At 55.6% G+C, this 16,887-nt stretch overlaps 1 protein-coding gene across 1 annotated transcript; it reads right to left on the minus strand.

The window, feature by feature from the left end:
- Positions 1-6,433: 6,433 nt before the first annotated feature.
- LOC113833392 (transcription factor jun-D) lies at positions 6,434-8,340 on the minus strand. The gene has a single exon (XM_027394733.2). It carries the CDS (start codon positions 8,007-8,009, stop codon positions 6,984-6,986), a length of 1,026 nt encoding a protein of 341 aa, XP_027250534.1. The 5' UTR covers positions 8,010-8,340; the 3' UTR covers positions 6,434-6,983.
- Between the last annotated feature and the right edge of the window lie 8,547 nt (positions 8,341-16,887).

Raw genomic sequence — 16,887 nt, forward strand, 5'->3', positions numbered from 1 at the left:
TCTTGTGGAGGACTTGGGTTTGGTTCCCAGCACCTACATGACAATTCACAACTGTCTGAAACCAGTCTCAGAAAATATGACACCCTCTTCTGGCCTCAACAGGCACCAGGCACACATGTGGGAGACAGATATACATGTAGGCAAAGCATCTATACACTTAAAAAAGGGAAAACAAAACACAACAAAAAAACTGGAACAGTACTGGTAACACACATCTTTAGAACCAGCACCCAGAAGACAGAGGCAGATGCATCTCTGCAAGTTTAAGACCAGCCTGGTCTACAGATGATGATAGTCAAATGATCCTAATTTAATTTTAATACTAAATATTCACCTTTTACATTTTTATTTATTGTTTGTTGTTTGTTGTTTGTTTGTTTTGGTTTGGCTTTTCGAGACAGGGTTTCTCTGTGTAGCTTTGGAGCCTATCCTGGCACTTGCTCTGGGGACCAGGCTGGCCTCGAACTCACAGAGATCCGCCTGCCTCTGCCTCCCGAGTGCTGGAATTAAAGGCGTACGCCACCAACGCCCGGCTGGTTATAACTTTTTTAAAGTATTCTTTTACATTTGTATCTGTTAATGTGCATGTGTGATGTGTGCATGCTTCAGTTACAGGCATCAATTGCTCAGGTTGTTCTGTGAATGCTGGGACCTGGGCTGGTTTTCATGACTGAGGAGCAATTTCTCTTAATCACTGAGCCGTCCCCATAACAACACCCTGTCTTCTGTTGTTTTAGTTTTTACAATTTATTTCATATATATGAGTGTTTTCCCTGTGTGTGTGTCTGTGCACTGTGTGTGTGCAGTGCCTGTGGAGACCAGAAGAGGGCATCAGATGCCCAGGGTGGGGGTTAGAGATGGCGGTAACACCCTGTGTGGGTGCTGGGAATCAAACCTGGGTCCTCTGGGAAAGCAGTCAGTGCTCTTAGCTGCTGAGTTGTCGCTCCAGCCCATTTTATCATTTGATATCATTAAAGAATATTTTTTTTCTTCTTTTTTTTTGGTTTTTCAAGACAGGGTTTCTCTGTGTAGCTTTGGAGCCTATCCTGGCACTCACTCTGGAGACCAGGCTGGCCTCCAACTCACAGAGATCCGCCTGCCTCTGTCTCCCGAGTGCTGGGATTAAAGGTGTGCGCCACCAACGCCTGGCCCAAGAATATTTTTAGTGTTATTTATGTATGTGTCCTGGATAGTTTATGTCCACTTGACACAAGCTTAAGACCTTAGAGAAGAGGGAGCTGCAACTGAGAAAATATCCCATGAGATCAAGCTGTGGACATTTTCTTTCTTTGTTTTAATTAATTTTTCTTTAATTTTATGTACATAGGTGTTCTGCCTGCAGGTATATCTGTGATGAGGGCATTGGAGCCCCTGGAACAGGAGTTACAGACAGTTGTGGGCAGCCATGTGGGTGCTGGGAATTGAACACGGGTCTTCTGGAAGAGCAGTCAGTGCTCTTATCCACTGAGCCATCTCTCCAGCCCTTGGCATTTTCTTAATTAGTGATTGATGGTGGAGTGGGACATTCCTGGGCTGGTGGTCCTAGGTGCTGTAAGCAAGCTATAAGGAGCACACCAGTAAGCATTTCCCCTGCATGGCCTCTGCATCAGTTCCTGCCTCCAGGTCCTTCCCCTGTGTGAGTTCCTGTCCTGACTTCATCTATGATGGAAGCCTAAGCCAAACAGACCCTTTCCTCCACAGCTGCTTTGGTCATAGTGTTTATTGCAGCATAGAAACACTAAGACGATGCTTTGTGCATACATGTAGACCAGGCTGGCCTCAAACTCACAGAGATCTGCCTTCTTCTGCCTCCCAAGTGCTGGGGTTAAAGGAGTGTGCCACCATGTGTGGCTATAATTTTTTAAAAATATTCTTTTACATTTGGAAGAGTGAAGAGAACTAGAACCGGGGTCACCCCAGTTGTGTGCCACCAGCTGTGGGTGCTGGAACCACTCAGGTCCTCTGTAAGCAGCACTGAGCCCTCTCTCAAACCCCATGTGCACCACCATGTCAGCTGTAGAGGGGGCTTTCAAAGGCCTCTTTGTGACTATTAGAACAGACAGAGTGGGGACAGCACAGTGTTCCAGTACAGTGCTTGCTGCCGCACAAGCTCCTCATCTCATCCTGAGAACAGGAGTAAAAAAATGCCAGGTGTGTGGAGGCAGGTGTGTCTCAGTGAGTCTGGGGCCATCCTAGCCTAATGTCAAGTGTGTGGAAGCAGGTGTCTCAGTGAGTCCAAGGCCTGCCTGGGCTACAGAGCAAGCTCCAAGACAGCCCTGTCTCCAAAACAACAGAACAAACAAAGTTGTTGAGGTCCCTGTTTATAACCCAGTGCTGGAGAGGAGACTCAGGCAGGGTCCCTAGGACTGGCTGGCCGCCCTGCCTTGATAAACCAGTGAGCTGCAGGCCAGTGAGATTCTGTCTCAAAAAACAATAAGGGGCCAGGCATTTGGTGGTACACACCTTTGATCCCCCAACTTGGGAGGCAGAGGCCAGCAGATTTCTGTGAGTTTGAGCTCAGCCTGGCTGGCCAAAATAGTGGCACCCTGTCTGACAAAAGCAAGAGAAACTGAGTCAAAGAAGTGGGGTTACCTGTCCACGGTCACTACAGGATCCACAGCAGAACCTGGCTCACTGAGTTCAGTCAGCAGGGGTGACCACCAGCCCTCACCTTTGGGACAGATTCCAGGGGTGTCCTCAGTCCTGGAGTGGTCACAGTGCCCCCCAGGCCCTCAAGACACCCCTGGCTTCAACACCAAGCCAGCATAGGGTCAGCAACTGAGCCCCCATTCTGTGCACTCTACAACCCAAACTATCTTTGTCCAAACCCCAGAACACCCACCTGTGCAAGGGCAACAGTGAGATAACCCAAGCATAGGGGAGGGGCTGTCAGGAGGCTCACAATCAGTAATTGTCACCACAGCAGGTGACATGCATGTCACAACTGCACACTGGAAGGGGGTTAAATACTGAAACTGGGGAGCAGGAACTAGCATGTGGACTGGCACTCAAGTGGCAGCCTTGATGAATGTGTAAGGTTATATGTTCCATCTCTATCAACCCCAAAAATCAGGCATGCTGGTGTCTGAGGTAGAAGGATTGTTGTGAGTTCCAGGACAGCTTGGGCTACAAAGCTGGATGTGGTGGTGGCACACACCCTTCAGCCCAACACACAGGAGGTGGAAGAAATTCATGCCCAGCTGGGCAGTGGTGGCGCACGCCTTTAATCCCAGCACTCAGGAGACAGAGGCAGGTGTATCTCAGTGAGTTCAAGACCAGCCTGGTCTACAAGAGCTAATTCCAGGACAGCTCGGGCTACACAGTGAAACCCTGTCATGAAAAAAAGAAATTAATGCTCATCCTCATCTACACAGTGAATTCAAGGCTAGCCTGAGCTACATGAGACCCTATCTAAAAAAAAAAAAAGGCCTGCATGTGATCCAAGACCTGGTGAGAGTTCAGGAGGAGGAAATCAGTGGTGGGGGGTGAGGGCCCCCAGGGCAGGCTGGGGACAGTTGTGAGCACATCTAGAGCAGTGTTTTCCTGATGGTTACACAGGGCAAGCAGGTGCCCAAGAGACAAAGTACCATCAAAGCTTGGGGGACCCCATACTGTCTCCGAGGGGCTGTTACCACAACCCAGAGGACAGAGACATTGTTGGCAAGAGTGAAGTGACATACAAGTGGGACCCCACCAACCCACTCACCTGTCCCCAAAGCTGAAGCCACCAGCCCCTCTGGCCGGCATTGGGACCCTGGTACCCAAATGTCTTTATGACTCATGCCTGAGTTCCAACCAATCCCCAGCAGAGTGTGGGGAAGGTTCTAGAACATAGAAACCCCTGACAGCACGGGAGGCTCTGAGCTCTCCTGATGTCTACAACCTATGCCAAAACTTAGGGCTCAGCATAGAGGTGACCCCCAGCCTCTCTTGGAAGAGCCCCCCTCCATCTGCTGGGCCCACAAGGTATTCTAAAGACATCTCTGTGGGTGTGGGGGATAAAAAGACACATGGGAAGCAGCCACCCAGCACCCGGGAGGATGCCAGTGACTTTCAGGACAGCAGTCTACAAACATAGTTCCAGACCAGCCTTGGGCTACATAGGGAGACCCTGTGTAGAAACAAACAAACAAAAAAACAAAAACCAAACATAACCCCCCAAAAGTGGGCATGGACTGTGAGCCATGGCTCTGGGAGGGGGTAAGTGGAGTGAGGTCAAGACTCTGGGCCACCGCCCCAGTCTGGGCTAGCACCCAATGTGAGTCACAGCTGCACAGGCCAAGGCTGACACACACCTTGGCCTGTGCACAGCAGGCCTAAGCCAGAACCACTTAGCTTTGCCAAGGGGCTGTCAGAGCAAGGACTACAGAGCTGTTCAGCCTCTATGCAAGGAGCAGACCCTGTGGCTTACCCTGCCTCCCTCTGACTGTTAACTATTCTGTTCTATTGTTTCTGGTGAGCCCATTATGTCTCCTTGGAAGCCTGGGCATGACAGCCTTAGCCTGTGGGACAGATGGGGAAACTGAGGCTCAGAGAGAGCTATGTACTTGAATTGTAGAACCAGCCTCAGTGCTGGGGAACAGAACCCTGAGCCCAGGTACCCAGGCCTCAGTGTGTTGAGATAGGGCTTCCCTGTGTAGCCCTGGCTGTCCTGGGAGTCATGTTCCTCTTTAGCCTGCATCAGATTAGCTGACCAGGAAAGATACTCCCAATATCAACAAACTGCATCTGCTTCGGTGGTGGGTCACACCTTTAATCCCAGTACTCAGGAGGCAGAGGCAGGGTCATGAGTTCCAGCCCAGCCTTATCTATAGAGTGATACCTTGTCTCAAACAACAGGACAAATCTTTGTAAAGACTGAAACTCCATCCAGCACTACAAAAGCAGGGAAACAGAGCCAACTTGGGCATGATGCATGCCAGCACTCCAAAGGCCAAGGGAGAGCTCAGATTCTTACTGTGTTGTGTATGCTGTGTGTGAGATAGGGGGCACACTAATCTCGGTCAATTCTGAAAGGGATGGGGAAGGCAGAACCTAGACCAGGACACTCCCATTTCACAGCATACAAGATAGAGGTCCATAAAGCAAGAGTGTGTGACTATTACAAAGCTATGCTATGCTATGCTACCCAAGCTGGCACTCAGTGTCTGGAGCTCAGGATGGACAAAGCCCTGGGTTCCATCCCCCACTACATAAACACTCAGGAACTCTCAGATCAGGCTGCTTATCACTGGCCTTTGTTTTTCTAGACAGGGTCTCATTCTACAGCCCAAGCTATACAGGACTGAAGAGCTCCCTGCCTCATCCTGGAGAATGCTGGATGACAGGCCAGCATCACCAAGCTGGTCTTACAAAACAGTTCTGCTCAGGATTGACAGGAGGCTTGGAGCAGGGAGAAGAGCAGGAAAGCCCTTCTCTTCTGTAGCCAAGGGGGCAGGTACACAGTGGCTTGAAGAGCAGCCTTCAGACACAGACCCCCCACCCCAGATCTTACCATGTAACTTTAGCACCCATGCTGATACCGAGGGGATCAGAACCTAAGACACAGGGTCTCAACAGCCTGACAGGAAAGTGCACACCTGGGCAGTTGGAGCCCCAGGGTCAATGTCCCTGATAGGCAGTGCCCCTCTCCAAGACAGAGGCTGGGACTGAGTTGGAGAAGACAGTGCCTAATGTGCCCTAGGTCCGAGGTGCTTCATCTCCAGCTTTGCAAATAAAGATTCACAGGGAATGCTGGCATTCAGGAGGCAGAGGCAGGAGAATCTCTCGTCAGTTCCAGGCCTGTTTGGTCTATATATCAAATGCCAGGACAGCCAAGACTATATAGAATGACTGTCTCAAAAAAAAAAGGTGCCGTGTGACTCAAGCCAAGTGCTCAACATCGCTGAAGTTTCCTCAAATGGGAGAACATGCGCTGGGAGAAGGGGCGTGTCAGGAGGGGGATGTTTAAATGCACCTCCATGACTCTAGGCTGCTGGTCTTGGACCAAATGCTCTGGGCCTGAGGTACCCGTGAAACCAACAAAGACAAAAGCTCCTACTGAGGGCCGACTGCAAGCAGCAACTCTCTGTAAGGATGTCACCAGCCTCCCAGACACCCCGATGGAGGCTGAAGATCGGGAGAACCAAGACCCCAAGAAGGCATGCGCTCCTTCCTCCCTCTTTTCCATTTCTTCACCCTCTTCCCAAAAGGATGTACCAGCTAAGTTACATAGGCTAGCCCAGAAGCCCAGTCCGGGTGCCACCTGGACCAGAGCCGACAGCCTGCACCTAGGTGGCGCTCGCCGCGCAGACGTGCAGTCCCGGCCGGCGCCCACGCCTCGCCTGGGAGTGGGGGTGGGTGGAGAGGGGCTGGAGGAGGGGGGGGATGGGAGAAGGCCAGGCCCCGCCCACCACCGGCCCCGGCGGGGGAAGAAGGAGGCGGACAGCCAAGCTGGCGTAACGAAGACTTTACTGAAAACACAAAACGGGCGAACCAAGGATTACGGAACCAGGAATGTGGACTCGTAGCAAAACAAAACCAAACAAGAAGAGAGGGATAGTGTCGAGAGGGAGGGAGAGCGGAGGGGAAGGGGGAGGAGCTTTTTCTTCTTCCCGTTTCTCTAAAAAACCAACACAAGGAAACACACACGCAACACGCAACCAACGTTTGTTCCCGAGTAGAAACATAAATAGGGCGGAATCGGACACTCCCGTTCTCTCTTCCAAAAGGCAAAAAGGAAAAAGAAAAAGGCAGAGCGTGAGGCTGCGCGCCCCTAGGAGCCCCTTCTCGGCGGCACAAAGGGGCTGCCGGGCCGCGGGCTTGTGCAACACGCGCGGGGCTGGGGAAACAGAGGTGGCGCGAGGGCGGGGGCCGTGCGCTCGGGGTCCCCACCCGGAGTGAAGGGGGGGGTCCAGCTTGTCGAGTCCGGGGGCGCCGAGCCTCGGAGGAGTCCGGGGCGCCCACCACCGCAGCGAGTCCGCGCATGCGCCCCGAAGTCAGGCTCAGTACGCGGGGACCTGGTGCTGGGGCAGCAGCTGGCAGCCGCTGTTGACGTGGCTGAGGACTTTCTGTTTGAGCTGCGCCACCTGCTCGCGCAGCAGGCTGGCGGTGGATGCCAGCTCGGTGTTTTGGCTTTTGAGGGTCTTGACTTTCTCCTCCAGGCGCGAGATACGCTCCAGCTTGCGCTTGCGGCACTTGGAGGCGGCGATGCGGTTGCGCAGCCTCTTGCGCTCCGCCTTGATGCGTTCCTGCGTGTCCATGTCGATGGGCGACAGCGGAGGGCTGTCGCCGAAGCTCGGGACGTCCGGCACGGTCTGCGGCTCGTCCTTGAGCGCGGCCAGGCGCGGTGGATGCGGAGGTGGCGGCGGCCCGAGCGCGCCCGGGGGCGGCGGGAAGGGCACTGGCTCCGCGGTGAAGGCCACGGTGGCCGCGCCCCCAGGGGGCCCGGCGCCACCCGCGAAGCTGCTCAGGTTGGCGTAGACGGGGGTCTCGCTGGCTCCGGGAGTGGCTGCCAGGTCCCCGGGCGCGGGGGGCGCGGGGGCCCCAGATGTGGCCGCGGTGGCCGCGCCCAGCTGGCTCTGCTTGTGTAGGTCCTCCAGCGCCTTGACGAAGCCCTCGGCGAACTCCTGCTCCTCGCTGGCCGCCACCTTAGGGTAGAGGAACTGCGTGCTGGTCGGAGTGGTGGTTACCAGCCCGTTGGATTGGATGATCAGCCTCTCGAGCTCTGGCGACGCGAGCTTTAGCAGCCCAAGGTCCGGCGACGCCAGCAGTCCGTCGGGAGCGCCGTCGGGGCGCAGCGCGGAAGGTGCAGTGGCCGACCCGGGCTTCAATCCTGCCGCTCCCTGCTCCGCCAGGCTGAGCGTCAGCGCGTCTTTCTTCAGCATGCTGCTCGTCGGGGGCGCCCCGGGGAACGCGCGGCCCGGGGGCGCGAAGCCACCACCGCCGGGGGCCCCAGCAGTACCGGCGACGTTCGACGCACCCGCAGACAGGCCGCTCAGCGCCTCCTCGCCGTAGAAGGGCGTTTCCATCCCCGCCTCCCCCGCCGCGCTGGGCCCCGGGGCGGGGGGAGTGGCCGCGGCCTCCCCGGGGGGCCCCGTGCGCCCCCCAGTCCGCTGCCCGTGCTGCCCGGCTACGCTGCCGGCCACTCTGCCCCGCGACGCTCGCGCGCACCCTTATAGCCTCGGCCCCCACGATGAGCTCACCGCCCCCGATCGCCATTGGCCCGAGGTGACGTCGTAGATTTGCATAAAGGGGCGGGCCGGGACGCCCTCGCTCCCTGGCTGCCTCGGCCGCTGTTGCCAGGGGCGACGCTCGCTACAAGGCACAACAGCGCGCAGCATTGTGGGTTGACGTCATGGAGGTGGGGCTGAACGCGGCCTGGCCGGGTCGCCACGCCCAGCTTGGAGTGCAGCGCTCTCTCTGTCCTCCCTCCCTCCCTCCCTCCTTCCCCGTTCCGCGCGTTTCTCCTCTCTCCCTCCCTCCATCTGTCTCCCTCTTCTTCCCAGTCATGCCCTTCCTCTCTCCCCTTCTCTCTCTGCCTGTGTCTTTATAGCTCTCCTCTCAGTGTCTCTCCCCTTCTCCTGTGGCGTGATGGGCCGGGCCCCAGGAAACCACGCCCTCTGTGCAGACACGCCCACAGCACACCCCAAAGGAACCACGCCCTCATGGAGGGGGCTGGGCAGCAACCTGGGCGTCTTTTCCCGGGCTGGGGCTGGGGCTGGCAGGCGCGGGGCGGGATGGGGGAGGCAGAGGGGCTCCCTTGCAGAGTCCCCAGAAATTGCTTAAAGTGCCTTGAGTCCTGTCGGTTCACAGAGTGGGGTTCAGAGGCCTGAAACCTGACTTCCTGTCTTTCAGAGGGGAAGCTGAGGGTGGGCTATGTGGCCAGGGCTCTAGGCAGTCGCCAGGTTTTGTGGCTTTTTTTTAATCTCCGTGGGAAAAAAAAAAACCTTGTTTAAATCTTTTGAGTTGTTTTTTGTTTTTTGTTTTTTTTGAGACAGGGTTTCTCTGTGGTTTTGGAGGCTGCCCTGGCACTCGCTCTGTAGACCAGGCTGGCCTCGAACTCACAGAGACCCGCCTGCCTCTGCCTCCCGAGTGCTGGGTTTAAAGGCATGCGCCACCACCGCCCGGCTAAATCTTTATTTTGAGTTGTTTTAAGACATGGTTTCATCCTGTAACCTCAGTCTCCGTGCCTCACCTTCCCAAGTGTTTTAATAACAAGTCTGAGCCACCTTACCTCTGCCTGAAGTTTTACTCTTGTGTGTGTGTGTGTGTGTGTGTGTGTGTGTGTGTGTGTGTGTGTGTGTGTGTGCGCGCGCGCGCCTGCTCGCCCACCTGTGGAGGCCAGAGGACAGCTTGTGGGAGTAGATTCTCTTCCTCCCTGTGATTCTTGGGGTCCTGCTCAGGGTTCTGGGAAGGTTCCTTTGCCCACTGAGCCACACCCATGGCCTGTTTTGGGATGTTTTGAGACAGGATCTCACTCTGTAGGCCAGACTTATCTCCTTGAACATCCAACAATCCTACCTTAGCCTCCTGGGTCCTGGATGATGATGGGCTGTGTTTCAGATATGTGTCTTATTTTGACTGTCTGTACCTTAGCTGACCCAGAACTCAAGGCAAGCCTCTGCCTCTGCTCAGTAGCTGCTGGAATGACAGGCCCAGTCACCTCATCCCAGCATGAGTGCTTGGTCTTGAATTTGCTGTTTTGTGTTTTGAGAGATGGTCTCACTTTACAGCTCTGTCTGGCATGAAATTTACAGAGACAGGGGCCTGGCAAGGGCTGGGGTGTAACCCAGGCTGGCCTCGAACTAGTGGCCATCCCTCTTCCTCGGTTTATCAAGTACTAGAGTGACAACCCGGCCGGCCACCTTACCGTGTCATGAAAGTTTGGGGGTATTTGTGTTTTTTGAGTTTGTTTTGAGCCAGGATCTCCTGCCTCTACTCTGAGTGGGAACGGGTATGCCCCACAAAGCCTGGCTCAGCCCGAGTACTCCCGAATGGAGCCTCTGGACAGCGGTGGTGCTACACACTCTTAGCTCTGACTCTGCCAGGGCCAGGGGTGGGTCCCAAGGTGGAGCTGGAGAAACAAAAATCCAGGCTGGCAATTATCCCCCTTAATTAGTACATTATGCCCTCCAGGACTGATGGGCCGGGCTGGCTGGGAGTGGGGAGCAGACAGCAGCTCCCCTCAGCCTGCCACCCCTCACCATGACCCCCGTCTGACCTGTCACCCACTGGAAGCACCAGGTGGCAGGGCCCAGCTCCTTCGCGCCTCAGGGCCATTGCCTCCATCTGGTGCCACCCCCACGCCCTAGACTTTCACAGTTGTGGCCTCAGGGAGCCCCACACCCAGGTTTCATTCCCTTTTGGAGCTAAAGATTCATCCTGAACGAATGGTGGACTCCTCCCGGCACAGGACTCCTTTTCCTCACACGTGGGGTTTGCGCTTCGCGGGCCAGATCCCAGCCTGGGCCCCCGAGAGGGCTGAGCCAGCCAGCGCTGGCTAGCAGCCAGCGGCCCGGAGCGCCAGTCCCGCCTCTCCCCGGGGCCGGTGCGGAGCTGGGGACGGGAGGCTCCGCCCTGACCTTGGGCCTTGGCCTCGGCAGGTGGGGGATGGGCTGGCCCCTCTGGAGGCAGCGCAGGCTTGAGCTGCTTGGGGACCTTTTCTCTTTCTCCCTCTCTCTCTCCCCTCTCCCCCCCTCTCTCCTCTCTTCCTCCTCTCTCTCTCCTCTCCCTCCCTCTCTCTCGCTCTCTCTTTTGTTTTGTTTTTCCGAGACAGGGTTTCTCTGTGGCTTTGGAGCCTGTCCTGGAACTCACTCTGGAGACCAGGCTGGCCTCAAACTCACAGAGACCCGCCTGCCTCTGCCTCCTGAGTGCTGGGATTAAAGGCGAGCGCCACCACCGCCCGGCTGGTTGGGGGCCTTTCTGTGATCCTGTTTTCTTACCAACCTCGGAGAGCGTTTTGTGGCTAGTGGAGACTGAAGAATAGTAATGGTTGAATGTTTCCTCCTTGTTTTCTGAGACGGGGCTCCCTGTGCGGCCCTGACTGCCCTGCACGGGCTCTGTGGACCAGGCCGGTGTCCCTCTGCCTCCCGAGGCTGCATGGAAGGTGCCCCCCGCCGGGCTGCAGCAGTGTCCTCCCGGTTGTGTGGGTCCTGTGGACTGCACTCGCTAGTCCATCAGCCATTGTCTAATTTTGTTGTTGTTTGGAGAAACTTAAGCAGACGGTCTGGGAGTGCTCTTGGTCTCTGGAAAAAATTGCTACTCAACCTTGAAAACTTGCATCGAGGAGGAGGGGGTCGGCGGGCGGGCTTGGACAAGTCAGTGGAGCCCTGGGCCACGGTAACAACGCCCACTTGGGCCTCTATTTTCGCTTTTCTCTCCCCGGGCAATGCTGGAGGAGGAAGTAGCCTGCCCAGGTGCCACTGCCCAGGCTGGAGACAGCGGCCCCACATGCAACCTAACGTCTCCTGGACCTGGGTTCGAATCCTCAGGCTCTCGGGCGCTTCCCCAGTTCGAAGATAAACTTGATTTTCCTCTGCTTTCAGTCTTTACAGACACCGATCTCAGGGGGCCCCTGGGAGGGGCTGAGGCAGGGGACTGCCCCGGCGTGCGGGCAAGGCCCGGGTGTCTGGACGGGGGGTGGGGGGGCGCATTCCTGAGGGTCGGGTTACCGGGAAGACCGCGGCCTCCCGCAGGCCCCTCCCTCGCTGCTTCCGCCGGCGCCGGGCTGCGACCGCAGGTGTTTGCGCAGCCTCCGCGAAGGGACCACGTCCTGTTTCTGGGTGGCTGCCAGCTCCTTCCAGCCTCATAAAACCTTTTTAAAATGAGGAAATGAAGCGCACCCTCAGCTTCCTCACCGGCCCACTGCCCCTGCCGGACAGACGGAAGACTGGCTGACACTCGGTGCTCTCACGCACCAGGGGGAATCTCTCGCCCAGGCGTGCATTAAAATGCACCTGCTGTCTACCCAGGCCCTGGCTCGGCCACGTTTGGCCTGTCCTGGTGTTTTATTTTGTTTTGTCGCTCCCACGAGGCCTTAGGGACCACGTACTGAGGGGGTGCGGTAGGGGCTGGCTGATTTGTCTCCAGGCTCTTCATAGAAGACAGGTTCTTTTGTTCGTTGTTTGTTTGTTTGTTTGTTTGAATGAAGTGTTCTGTAGTAAGCCACTTTCTTACAGACAGGGTCTCACTATGTGACCCAGGCTGGCCTCAAACTCAGTGTGCCTGGTCAAAAGCATACATGACCAAGCCTGCTCTCATCAAAGCCCCTCTTCTGCTTTTGCTTCAGAGTGCCCTTTGGATCACAAGAGACAGAGTCGGGGACACTGTGAAGTGATACCTGAGCTAGGCTGTCAGGCTTGGGGACCTCACAGGGCGGGTGGGGTGGGGGTTGGGTGGGTGGGGGGTGTTCAAGACACCACAGCCATGCACAACTAGGTGCTCTGGTCTGCTCCCACCTCAGGTGTATGGGACCCAGTACACAGTAGGCACTCAGTTACTGTCTGAGTCATTGCTTGCTCTTGAACCTGAGAGTCCCATCCTCCAGGGTGATGCTGGACACTGGGTACCAAATGGTTTTGCTTCCTCTTGACACAAACCCCATTTGTGGGTTGTAGGGTCTAAGGACCTAAGGACCCCACCGGAGAGAAGGAAGTTCCTCCTCTGCCTGAGGCCCCGGGGCTGTCCCCACCCACATCCTTCAGGCTAGTGACAGTCTTCCTGTGCTGTGTGAGCGAACCCACAGCACAGAAGGTAGTAGAGAGGGTGGTGAGTGGGGCAAACCGAGGCAACCCTGCATGCAGGCCTCCTGTCTTTGGAGAAGTAGGCAGCAGGTGTTTGCAGAGCCCAGCTCTGGGGTCATGGCCCCTCCCCAAGGACAGACTCAGATCAGAAGGAGAGATGGAGAAACTGGTCTAGTGGTACATCTCAAGACTGTCTTCCCAGCAGGCCATGAGGATGAGCACAGCCTGGGCTACAAAAAGAAACAGGAAGAGGCCCAGTACCAAGCAGAATGGGAACCCCAGGAACTTGGGGACCAACATGCCAGCCACAGGTTGGGAACACTAGCCAGGTTAACTTCAGAGAACTGCATCAGGAGTGGGGTGTGCCCATGGCACCCTCGGGAAACTGCAGCACGTGGCCCACCCTGTCCCCTCCCCCTGCTCCCAGTCCCAGATCCTCGGGTTTATTATGGGATACTTCTTGTTTGTTTTTCCAGACAGGGTTTCTCTGTGGCTTTGGAGGCTGTCCTGGAACTCGCTCTGGAGACCAGGCTGACCTGGAACTCACAGAGATCCGCCTGTCACTGCCTCCCGAGTGCTGGGACTAAAGGCCTGAGCCACCACCCCGGGCTGTTTGGGGCTTTATTGTGTGTTGGGGGCGGGGATTTGGGGTGTATTCAGGGTGCAGATGCATCCTTACCCAACCCATGTGTGGCCTGTACCTCAGTTTCACTTGCACAGTGGCGGGTGCGCAGCAGATAACCTGGAAAGGGGGAAGAGAGCGAGCCCACAGTAGGCGGCAGCCCCCTGCCTCCGCTGCGACACCCCACCTCCACCCCCACCCCGCGAGCTGCTAATCAAACCCAGCGCTGGGGGAGGGGCGTTGCAGAGAAACGGGGAGGGAGGCAGGAGAGCAGCGCGGGAACACGGACGGTACGAGGACCCCGGTCCGTCCGGTCCGTCTGACCCGCGTGAGCCTGGTCAAGGAATGTGAGCCAGATCCCCAGGGGTCGAGCGTCTGAACTCCTGACCCTGCCACCAGCAGGCAGTCCCTCCTCCCTGCGCCAGCTCTTCCAGCCTCCTCCCTGCTCCCCCCTTCCTTCCTCCTCCCTCCGTCCGCCCCCTCCTCCCTGCACCCGTCCTTTGTCCCCTTTCCCGCCTTCCCTCAAAGCAGCTAATCCCGTGCAGATCTTGAGGCTGACCTGCAGTCCGGGTCCCCGGTTCCAGACCCTGCCTGGAGCTGTCCCCCAGGCAGCCCTGCCTGCCTGGCCCGCTGAGGATCCCACAGCGAGCAGGCCAACAGTGCGCAGCCAGGTAAGCGTGGCCTGGCTCCCCTGGACCTGGTGTGCTGGAGAGGACCAGAGGCCACAGGCGCCCTTCTGACGTCGGCCTGCTTTCCCTGCCGCCCTTTAGGACCAACATGGCGATTTGGTCCGTCCGTCCGTCCTTCCAAACGTGTTAAGCTCCAACTGCTCTCGGAGAGGACCCAGGTTCGGTTCCCAGCACCCACATGGCGGCTCTCCACCGTCTGTAACTCCTGCTCTCGGGGATCCTAGGCCTCTGTAGGCATTGCACACACACACACACACACAAAGCCGTGCACACTGCAGGGGGGAGTGAGTGTAGAGACAACACAGGACTGTGAATGAAGGAACAGCGAGATGGTGGCAAGGTCCTACCTTGACCAAGGATCAGCGGTGAAGCTCACAGAGCTTAGAGGGGCCTCTTGGGAAGGGTTCTGACATTTGGGTTCACACAGCCCCAACAAACGCTAATAGGAGGACTCGGGAAGATTGGCTGGAGCCGGGCCAAGTGCACGCTTGTGCCTTCCCTGTCCCTCCCTGTGTGAGACTGTCTATGAGAGGAATGAGCGGCCTGTGATGGAAACCCACCCCACGGAGTGTGAATTGCACCATGAAAAGCACAGCTGCATAGACAGCTCTGTGGTTAAGGGCACTTGCTCTTCCAGAGGACGAGGGTTCGGTTCCCAGCACCAACATGGCTGCTCACACCATCTGTAACTCCAGTTCCAGGCAATCCAATGACTTCTTCTGGCCTCCATAGACACTGCACACACATGACACACAGGCATGCATGCAAGTACATAAAGTGAAGTTTAAAAAAATACAAAGCTTTGTCAATGTATGTTCAGGACTTAGGTTGTTGACTCCATCTGAATGGGGCGGCCCCCAAGTATCCTCTAAATAAAGAGCTAGTTAAGATTTTTAGCCGGGTGTTGGTGGCTCACGAGTTTAATCCCAGCACTTGGGAGGCAGAGGCAGGCAAATCTCTGTGAGTTTGAGGCCAGCCTGCCTGGTCTACAGAGAGAGTGCCAGGACTGTCTCCAAAGCCACAGAGAAACCCTGTCTCGAAAAAAAAAAAAAAAAAAAAAAAAAAAAAAAAAAAGGAGTTTTTAGGGAGCTGGAGAGATGGCTCAGCAGTTAAGAGCACTGACTGTTCTTCCACCTGCCTCTGCCTCCCGAGTGCTGGGATTAAAGGCGAGGGCCACCAAGGCCCGCCTCATTTCTATTAATCTAAGTATTTCCATGTGGTCTTATCTTACTGGAGAAGGATGTGGACCACTAACTTTGCTGGCTACATGTTGACTGCTAAGTGTCTCCACAGAGAAGAGCACAATTCCTGTTTGTCCCTGCTTATATCCTGATTCTGCCAAGCTACGTCACTTCCTGTCTGGCCAATCAGTGTTTTATTCATTAACCAATAAGAGAAACATACACAGAAGAACATTCCCCATCAGACAGCAGCTACTGCATTTCTTACAGCAGCAACAGTCTGGGTGTCATGGCCACCAGAAAGGCAGATTGGGGAAAAAGATTAGCATTAGATATGATTTTAGCTGGAAACACTGGAGAATGTGTCATGCTGGAGGGACAGCTCCAGACACAACCATGTTTAGGGCCGCCAGGGTCTCAGTGCTCTCTCAAAGGAAGAAGCTCAGCTCAATAGTAGGCTGACTGGCCACACAGTGAGGCGGAGTCCCCTCCTGCACACTGTCACAGCTGGAGCCTGGACTCCATTGGCCCATTAGAGGCCCAGCCCAGAGCCCTCAAGAAGTAGCAATTGCCCAGCAAAGAATGTGAGTAAAACAGGTGTGTGGGGACTCTAGTCTCTACTGCCAGGTAGGTGTGATGTGCATGTGCCTGTCTGGCCAAGTGGGACCCACATTCTGAAGCTCCTCTGGAACCCTGGCTGTCGGTGGCCATTGTCTCCTGGACCCTTTCTTTGTCCTCTTATTGTGCCCAATCTCAGCCAGTGAGAAGGGTTAAGGTGGAAGTCAGTGGCCATGTCCCTGTGCTGATCCACTGGCTACCATGACACTGGACACCTCTGCACAGAAGTGAAGTTTGCCTTGCTCAAAACCTGAAACCATTGTCTGTTGATTTGTGACCTTGAGTTTTTTTTATTTTTTAATTACATATATATGTCTGAGTCTCTGTGTGTGTGTATCTGTTCTGGTGTGTGTCTGTGTGTGTATGTGTCTGTGTGTGTGTGTGTCTCTGTGTTTGTGTGTGTGTCTCTGTGTGTGTGTATCTGTTCTGTGTGTGTCTGTGTCTGTGTCTCTGTGTGTGTCTCTCTGTGTGTGTGTGTCTCCGTGTTTGTGTGTGTGTCTGTGTGTGTTTTACCTGTATGCATGCCTGTGCACCATGGCACCATGTGTGTGCCTGGTGTCCTTTGAGGCCAAAAGAGGGTACTGAATCCCCTGGAACTCTAGATACAAACAGTTGTGACCTCCGTGTTGGTGCTGGAAATCGAACCGGGATCCTCTGAGAGAGCAGCAAGAGCTCTTAACTGCTAAACTGTCTCTCCACAAAGGGCTCTTGTCTCTAAAAGATGGACAGGCATGTATGGGTGTATGGGGGTGTAGTGTATGGGGACCCCACTTGCCTGAGATGCTCAGTGTTGTCATCTCCAGAGCTGGACATGCCCTGGAGGAGTAAAATTCTGCCCTGGGAGCCAGGCAGTGGTGGCGCATGCCTTTAATTCCAGTATTGAGGAGGCAGAGGCAGGTGGAGCTCTGTGAGTTCCAGGCCAGCCAGGTCTACAGAATGAGTGCCAGGAAAGCCAGGGCTACACAGTGAAGCCCTGCCTCAAAAAAAAAAAAAAAAATCTGCCCAGGGAGTTACTTCTCACCCATATGCCCATATGCCTGCACTGTCCTCAAAGC

This window comes from Cricetulus griseus (assembly GCF_003668045.3).
Source record: "Cricetulus griseus strain 17A/GY chromosome 1 unlocalized genomic scaffold, alternate assembly CriGri-PICRH-1.0 chr1_0, whole genome shotgun sequence".
In the NCBI taxonomy this organism is placed as follows: Eukaryota; Metazoa; Chordata; class Mammalia; order Rodentia; family Cricetidae; genus Cricetulus; species Cricetulus griseus.